Source organism: Mandrillus leucophaeus, unplaced genomic scaffold (genome assembly GCF_000951045.1).
Source record: "Mandrillus leucophaeus isolate KB7577 unplaced genomic scaffold, Mleu.le_1.0 Scaffold140, whole genome shotgun sequence".
NCBI classification, from domain to species: Eukaryota; Metazoa; Chordata; class Mammalia; order Primates; family Cercopithecidae; genus Mandrillus; species Mandrillus leucophaeus.
In genome coordinates, this window is record NW_012101366.1 from 885,981 (window position 1) to 895,483 (window position 9,503).

At 34.9% G+C, this 9,503-nt stretch overlaps 1 protein-coding gene across 1 annotated transcript; it reads right to left on the reverse strand.

Annotated features, from left to right (window-relative positions):
- Positions 1–2,917: 2,917 nt before the first annotated feature.
- PRPS1L1 (phosphoribosyl pyrophosphate synthetase 1-like 1) lies at positions 2,918–4,056 on the reverse strand. Its single transcript, XM_011973892.1, has one exon. The coding sequence runs from the start codon at positions 3,917–3,919 to the stop codon at positions 2,963–2,965; it is 957 nt and encodes a 318-aa protein (XP_011829282.1). The 5' UTR covers positions 3,920–4,056; the 3' UTR covers positions 2,918–2,962.
- Between the last annotated feature and the right edge of the window lie 5,447 nt (positions 4,057–9,503).

The window sequence follows — 9,503 nt, forward strand, 5'->3', positions numbered from 1 at the left end:
TGTTCATCCTATCCAAGTTCATAATGTATTTATTCAGGTATTTTCTATATCCTTTAGCAACTTTTTTTCATACAAATCCTACAGTTTTAGGATTTGTTACTGGTCATGTTGTAGATTTTATTGTTTCAGGTTGTGGAAACATTTCTTTCGATTATGTTTTAAAATTATATTTTACTGGTATTTAGGAAAGATGTCATTTTATCTTACGTACTTTCACTTTACTGACCTCTCTTATGAATTCTGAGTTTTTCTTTTGATTGTTGGAATTTTTGTTGGCAATCATGACATCTTCAAATAATGAAAGTCTTTCCTTCTGGTAATGATACCACTCTTTTTTTCCTTGCCTTGTTCCCATTGGTTTAGAAATTTAATGATAATGTTTTCAATGTTTCATCATTAAGTATGCCCTTAATTAGGTCTATGCCAGATTTTCTCTAGCAGGTCAAGCAAGCTTTGTTCTATTCCTATTTTACTGAGAGTTTTATTTTTTAATAATATTGTTAAGATGATAGTAGTAAAGGTGCTGTGCTATATATGGTCTACATACATTTCTTTTAAAAATTTATTAAGACTTTTTATGAACTATTATATATTTTTTCTTTTTAAAAAATCTTTAAAACCTGTGAAACCTATTATATTTGCTTCATGCATGCTTGAATTGTAAATTATGTTTAATTTCTATATTAAGTTGTGATAATGAAGTCATTTAAACTCTATAATACCTTTTCTTGATAATTTATGAGAGTTTTGTCAAAATTTCCTTCTTTGATTATGATTGTACATTATTCATTTCTTCTTATATTCTCACTGTTTTGCTTTTCTTTTTATATTTCCATGTTGAGTTGTTAGGTGGATAAAGATTCATGATGATTATAACTTATTGGTGGGTTTAATCAGCAAAGCACGTTCCACTTTTGTTTTGACTAAAACTATGATTGCTCATTTCTTTTTGTTACCATTTACTTGGTATATTTTTCTCTATCTCTTTATACCAAACTTTTTAGATGTGTGTCCTATAAATAGCATATTATTAGGTATTTTAGCTACCCAATCTAAAAATGTATCTTTTATAAAATTAACCCATTGACTTTTGTGATAATATATATTTGGCACTTTATCCTTGCTATCTTTTCTTTCTTATTTCCTATCTTCAGCTTGATTTGTGGAGTTTTGCTTATTCTCCCCCAAACTCCCACTCCACCTTTTTTTTTCTTTCTAGGAGTCTGGAAGCTATTTATCCTATTCCTTTATTCTCTGGCTTGCTCCTTGCCCTTGAATTTTAGAAAATACGTTGTTTAAACTCAGGTTTTTCTATAATGTGAATGATTGTTGTTGATAACCTCCATCCAAAACTAGACAAGGTCCTGAATATATTTACACTAAGCCTAACTCCTCCCAGCCTCCCATATTTTGTGGGTATCATCTGGTATTTTACAGATTTTTTAAAAAATTACTTCATAATGTGGCCTAATTTTTATGTGAGTTTTACCTTAATAACGGCCTTAATCCTTATAGTAACTTCATAAAAATGATTTTTCTATCAGTTTCACTTCTTTTTTTTGCTTACCACCATCTCTTTTATTCTCTGTGTTCTTCTTGGCTGTGTATGTTTTTTATTTTCAGTATCTCCAAGAAGTACTTTCAGGAAACATTAATGGTAGTATTTTCTGAGTTCCTTAATATTGTCTTCATATGTCAATGATAGTTTGGCTAAGCACAGAAATTTAGGTTAAAAATAATATTCCTTTAGAACTGCAAGGAAATTATTCCATTTTGCTTACTGCCCAAGAGTTCAAATGAAAAATTTAAAGCAATCTGAACATTGTTTCTTTAAAACTTTCTTGTTTTTTACTCTTTGGAAATTCTTAGCGATTTTCTTTTTCTTGGAGATCAGAAATTTCACATGATAAATCTAGGTGTGGTGCTCTGCACCACTCCTCTCCACCCCACACACATATGCAGATATTTTATTGGTTTTCCCTAAAAAGGACAATAAAAACACTTTAAAAATATAAATCTGAGGTCATTTGAGGGGCCAACAAAATACAAGGAAGGGAGATAATAATTAAATGTTTAAATTTAACAAAAGGCACTACAATGTCACCTAACATCTACTACCATGGTGGTAACAGACTAAGGAAGATTAAGTTACAGCAAAAATAACTAATATAAATATTAGCGATTACATAGCAAAAAGTGGGTTTGCTTTCCAGAAGACTATGGTACCCTGACCATTTGGGTCCAGTAGGATATTTAGCAAGGAAAAGGTCAAGATGGGTGGAGGTAAAGCTAAATCAAAAGCAACAGGTATAACTAAGAATCCAAGATAGATAGTCTCCAAATAGATGGTGACAGATCTATCTTCCTCCTCTCAAGAAGCATTTGCTGTCCTTTGTTGCTTCCTCTCAAGATCCCAGTGGCTGCTGAAGCTGAAAGTTACCTATTCCTGCCTTTCAGGGGGTTCAGCAACCAGAACTAATTTTGTGGTTGCTCAGGGCTCTTGCTGCAACTGAGCATAGAACTTGGAGAATTTGTGACACAAAGTGGGGGTTGGGGCCAAGGGGTAGATTGGGTGGCTTTATTGCTAGTTGTTCTGAAAAAAGAAAACTCTGAAGCATTCACACGTAAGTTTTCCAATCACTTTCAAATACCTCTACAAAACACCGTCAAAAGCCTGAAATCTTGCAGCAGAAGGGCTATAGTTAAAGCTGCGGGGCTCACAAAATCATCAAAGAAGCCAGATGAGACAACCCAGCCAGGAAATCATAGTGATTATTCTTAACCTGTTTTTCCCTAATTTAAGGTAAACTCTTATATACCTGATGTGGGATGTAGAAAGTTACACTGGAGCAAGCTGACTCTTCTGCTGAACTTTTAATCAAACCTAAGAAAAAATAAAGGCAAGGTTTATTTTTATTAATCTTATTTTATTTTAAAATAGCATAACCTAGAAGTTATTCTGTTATAAAGGAACATGGCTGAACAGGTAGGAAACAGATTCCCCATTATGAGTTCTCCTTATGGCTTCTGCAAGGATCATGGAGATGTCAATTACTCGTATTTTGGAGCAATGCTTCATCTTATCCTCTTGAGGTATGGTATTGGTGACTACCACTGCTTCAAAGCATGCAGTGTTGATGCGAGAAATGGCTGGGCCAGAAAAGATTCCATGAGTCAAGATAGCATAAACTCTGGTGGCTCCAGCTGAGAGAAGTTTGTCAGCCGCGAGGCAGATTGTACCACAAGTGTCTGCCATGTCATCTACAAGGATAGCCACACGATCATTCACATCTCCCACTAGCACCATGCAGTCCACTTCATTGGCCTTCTTCCGTTCTTTATGAATCAAAGCAAAGTCCACATTCAACTGGTCTGCAATGGAGGTCACTCTCTTAGCTCCACCAGCATCTGGCGAGACAATAGTGCAGTTCTTCCACTCAGAGATATTCTCCCTTATCCACTTCAGGACAGTTGGCTCTGCATACAAGTTGTCTACTGGGATATCAAAAAAGCCCTGAATTTGAGAAGCATGTAGGTCCATGGTGATGATATGATCCGCACCTGCTATAGACAGCATATTTGCAACAAGCTTGGCAGAGATTGGGGCCCGGCTCTTATCCTTCTTATCCTGTCGGGCATAAGGGAAGCATGGGATGACTGCAGTAACTCGGCTAGCTGAAGCAATCTTGCAGGCATTAATCATGATCAAAAGCTCCATTAAACTGTCATTGATTTCGCCACAACCACTCTGAACGATGTAGACATCCTCTCCACGCACACTCTCATCAATTTCCACGCAGGTCTCCTGGTTGCTGAATTTCTTAGTCACCACCTTGCCTAGCTCCAGGCCCAGGCGGTCGGCTATTTTCTGGGATAAGTCCTGGTGGGAGCTGCCGCTGAAGATTTTGATATTCGGCATCCTGGCCAAATACCAGAGGCACTCTGTCGAGCGATCCAGCTGCCACTGAGACTGGAACGGAAGTGAAGCACAGACTCTAACGGCTTCCGGTTGTTACTCAACCGTTAGAGTCCCTTCCCCCTTGCGGCGCGTGGTCCCAAATTGACCCTGGGTCTTTTGAAAAAATTCCTGCTTGCCACCTCCCACTTCACACTTTTGCTTGCCATCTCCCACTTCACACTTTTAAACTAAATAATCAAGAATTTACACTGTAAGGAATTTTTTTTCTGTTAGCACCAGTATTAGTTTCCTAGGGCTATTTAAACAAATTTGAATGCATAAAAACATAAAACTTCCACAAAGCAAAACCCAAGTTTAAAAGGAAAATTACCTACTCAAGTATATGCAAAGGATTATTTTAGAAAGAATTTCCCCAATGAAGTGAGAAAAAGACAATAAAATAGAAAGTTGAAAAATGGCATAAATAGGCAATCACAGTAAAAAAATAAGTGGTTAAGAAACGTGAAACAATTGAGGTAATCAAGAAAACGCTATTTTCACACATCAAGGAGTCAAAATGTTAAGATGGATAAGGTCTTCTATTTGGATGGAATGTATAAATATGTAGGTTTTGCATGGCTAATTTTGCACATAAGCTTTGACTCATCATGTATACTTCTAGGAATCTATTTCAGAGAAATTTTCACAAGCACCCCAAATATATATGGCTACATAGTAGTGTTGCTGTATTCATTCATTCAATAAATATTTTGTGAACACCTCCTATATATCAGGTATTATACTACTTCTACGGTACAAAAATGGTGCATGACAAACAGTAATTGCCCTAGAATTGTTTATAAAAGGAAAATCTGGAAACCAACAAATGTTCATCAATAGGTAAATTACCAAATAATTAATGGTGTATACATATGCAACCATCAAACAGATTAAGTGTAATCATGTGGAAATATCTCCTAGGTATTTTTCTAAAGGTACAAAGTCAGTCACAAAAATATGCATAGTATTATGTTTATGTATTTAAGATTATGTGATAATGAAAGCATCCAAGTAGCATGGAAGTCCTCTTTATAATAATTACCTTTGGAGAGGGGAGTAGGTCGTGAGAGCTGAGAATGAAGGAGGACTGTTATATTTTACTGTTGTCAGTGTGGCATTTGAACATTTATTACTTTTATAATAAAAAAGATGAACAAAATATATTTGGTAATTAAATGTTTGTTAGCAAATTTTAAGCATACAGCTTCCATGGTGTATTGGGGCTGGAGATAGTGAGGAAGGAGGTAGAAAGGACCATAGATGCCAATAATTTCATAAAAATAATGGAGGCATCAGATACAGATCAACCATTTATATCTTGCTAATTGTGTGCCTGATATTTGGATACCAGGACGTTTTCATTTAGCCTAAACCAAATCATCATTTTTTTCATATTGTAAAATAACCAAATAATTTAATAGATTTTCTCGCCACACTTCTGGGCTTCCTTAATGTGTTGGGTTCATGAATAGGATAAGCTCAGAAATGGGATAAGAAATAGGGTAGGCAGCCGGGCGCGGTGGCTCAAGCCTGTAATCCCAGCACTTTGGGAGGCTGAGACGGGCGGATCACGAGGTCAGGAGATCGAGACCATCCTGGCTAACATGGTGAAACCCCGTCTCTACTAAAAAAAAATACAAAAACTAGCCGGGCGAGGTGGCGGGCGCCTGTAGTCCCAGCTACTCGGGAGGCTGAGGCAGGAGAATGGCGTGAACCTGGGAGGCGGAGCTTGCAGTGAGCTGAGATCCGGCCGCTGCACTCCAGCCCGGGCGACAGAGCGAGACTCCGTCTCAAAAAAAAAAAAAAAAAAAAAAAAAAAAAAAAAGAAATGGGGTAGGCAACAAAGATGGGTAAGATTCAACAATGTCTGTGAAAAACATTACTTAGCTATAAAAAGGTAGTTTTATATATTGAATGAGGTGTCACTATAAACTCAAATAAACAGCTATGTTTTAAATATTACACCAAAATGATTTGCTGCTGATCCAATCACCTCTCTCCTGACATCAACATGCTTGTTTCTCTAGTTCAGTCTCTTCCTGGTTGACAGTGTATGCCAGCCCATTTCTGTCTATAACCCTTCATTTGTGTTCTTTTTATCAAAAACATAAAAAAATCAACAGACCTACCTATACCACATAATTCTCACCCTTAGCCAGACTACATAAAGTGATTTCTAAAGAAAATCCCGTGGCTTAATTTAGAAGCACTAAAAAGTATTTGTAGTTTCAATTTATTTTTCTCTTACTATTCTCAGTGTGCCACACATTTTTCAGTTTTTTTAAGAAAACAAAACAGATTATAAACAGGTTTAATATTACCTAAATAGGATTAAATGCTAATGTAAACATTTAAAACCCATACATGGTTGCATTTTCCTTGAGGTGTTAAGGAGGAGCAATTTTTGTCTTGCTGCTATTTTTGTTTCAAGCTCTAGCTGTTGCTATATGTTATAGTTCCAGAAATTTGTCTACAGTCATAAAATGTTAAAGATAGATATGGCCTTAGAGACCACCTAATCTGATATTACAATTCACAGACAGGGAACTAAGGCTCAGAGAAATGAAGCAACCTGCCTGGGATCTATCAGCTAAATAGAGGCAGAGTGTGGATTAAAATGTGGGATTCCTGAATTTCCAAGTAGGGCGGTATCAACTATACACTTTTAAGCCTTTTCTTTGAGATTTATCAGAACAAAGGAAAAATTTAAAAGTACTACAAAATATTTGCATATTTTTTTTCTTTTTTACCAAGCAACTACAATAAAGAACAAAATCCCAAACACGAGACTGGAAAGTTTTTGTTTAAAAAAAAAAAACAAAAAACAAAAAACAAAAACAACCTTTTCCCAGAAAGAAATGAACCATTAGTAGTATCAGGGAAGTAGCTTTGTTATTCTGACATTTCTGTTACCTACCTGGTCTCTTGCAAGGGGATTTAGCGTCTGTTTACTTTGGTCTCTGTAGGTTGAGAGAGACGTCTGTTTTATCATTGACTGCTTTTCACAAGTTACAGGTAGGAATGATGCCTATTGAATAGCACCTTCTATTAAGGACATTGTTTCTTAAATTACTCTGGAAACAAAAATTGTGATTTAGAGACAATGCCTTATCTTTCTCCTTCCCAAGGCAAGCATATTTAAGTGTCATCTTTATGGATCTGTGAGAATTATTGTATTTTGAAGGTCTTTTGAGTCAATACCCAGAATATATATGTATATATATATTACCTTGGTAATAGTTTCTTGCTTTACTGATTATTCTTTTACCCTTCACAATTCCAACATAAATAATTCAAAGAGAGCTCTGATGCAGCTTGGTCGGCTAGAGAAAAAAGAAACTCAGTCAGTCCTTTCAGAAAGTGAAGAAAAATGGATGTTGTATTTTAAATGAAATAAATGCTTTCACTAAACATATTTGCAGTTGACAAAATGCTAGATGTTTAGGTGGCAATTATAGTTTTTTGATAAACTGTCAAATCTTGTCACAACACATGTTACAAACAAGGACAGATTTAGATGTCCTTTATGACAGTTTTGTGTAGGTTGAGAATGTTTGGCAGTTAATTTCAAACGAGGAACATATTTTTCTTTCCAGCAGTTATCTGCTTGTTTATTAGGCAGAGTTTCTTTGTGCCTTTAATCTTCACTCATTTGACTCACAGTTCCAGATCATTATTGTAACATTACTTTACCTCATTTATTTTATTCATAATAATCATCCACAATACTTTGAGGAAACAATTTCCTACAAAGCTTCACATTGATATAAATGCTTTAAGGTTTGTTTTGTGATTGTTTATGATTAAAGTTGACTACTCTGAGTGTTTACTGAGCTTTTGGTTGGAAATCTGTCATTTATACAATAAGTGTGTAGATAGCAACTAAATAAAGCTGAGTGAAACAAATAGAATAGGAGAAATTTTTGTGATTCAGAAATGTGGCTTTAATTCTGAGTGTTATGTTAGACTCATGAGGGTATTTTTGAAATGCACTTTGGAATTTAAAAAACTTCTTGGTGAACTTAAAAATCTTAGTGTGAAATAATGATCTTGGAATGACAACAAGGTTACATGAGCTGAATATGTCATTGTAAAAGACAGACAAAGGAATACATAGAGAGGTTCCATAACTAGCAAATTGCAAATAAAAAAAACTTTTCAATATTTCTGTGAGATATTTTAAAGTATTTCAAAGCAGTTTTTGATAATGAATATTTGGTTTTTCACATGCAATGTCAGTCTCATGAAATCAATAAAAAGATATGTTAATTTTATTTTGACAGAATCCAAGCTTCATTTATACTATTTAAACCTCTTTAAAAAGACAGTTCTTTCCTCCTCAAAAGTGACCATTTATTTAATTCTAACAATAAACATTGAGACCAGTTGTGCACTCACCTAAGTGAAAATTGTGTACCATTTGTTTTGGAATGGTTCTGCAATTCTCAAACTTCAGAGCATCAGGATCATTGGGAGGATTTGTTAGAACACAGATTTTCAAGCTCCATCCCCAGAGTTTCTCATCAGTAGGCCTGTGGTGAAGGCCCACAGTTTGTGTTTCTAACAAGACACTAGACAAGACTGATGCTGTTGTTCTGGTGAACACACGTTTGAGAATCTATTTCATTTTATCCAAATTTATTGGCTAGATGCTTTCCATAAGATTCTCCTATTATATTTTTCGTATCTGCAACCTCTTTAGTACAATTCCCTTTGTCATTTCTGGTATTAGATTTGTGTAATTATTCTCTTTCTTTTTGATCAATTTCACCAGCAGTCTATTAATTGTATCAGTCCCTTCCAAAAAACCTAATATTTGAAATGGTTGATGTATCATACTTCATCAGCTACTTGTTTTTCACCTTATTGACTTCAAGATTATTTACTATTTACTTTCATCATATCTTTGAGTTTATTTTGCTGTCCCTTTTCTAATTTGAGATGTGTGCTTAGCTTACTATTTACCACTAGTAAAGCTATACATTTTTCCTCTAAGTACTATTTTACCTGAAGTTTTATGTGTAGTATTTTTGTTATTGTTCAGATAAGGCCAGTGTCCAATTTGGGTGGCAATTTTTTCATTTCAGGGGTTATTTTACGGTTTATTTCTTCATTTACAAATACATGGGACATTTCTAGATATTTCATTGTTTTGGGTTTCTTGCTTAATCACAATATAGCCAAAAGACATATTCTCTGTGATTTTAGTCCTTTGAAATTTGCTGCAACTTTTCTTATGGTCCTCCATGGTCACTTTTCATAAATATTTTGTGTGTGCTGAAGAATAAATGTACTCTTGAGTGGTTAGGTGCTATATACATACTCATTCATTAGATCTGAGATCTGATTTGTTTGTAGTAGTATTTACATCTTCTATAGATTTCTTGAACTTTTTATCTGCTTTATCAAATACTGAAAGAAATAGGTTTCCACAGTGACTGTTGGTATATATCTATTTCTCCTTACATAGCCCTCTCTTTCTTATTTCTCTTTATATTTTGAGGCTTAGTAGTTACCTGAAATTTAATTTGTCATAATTTTTTTG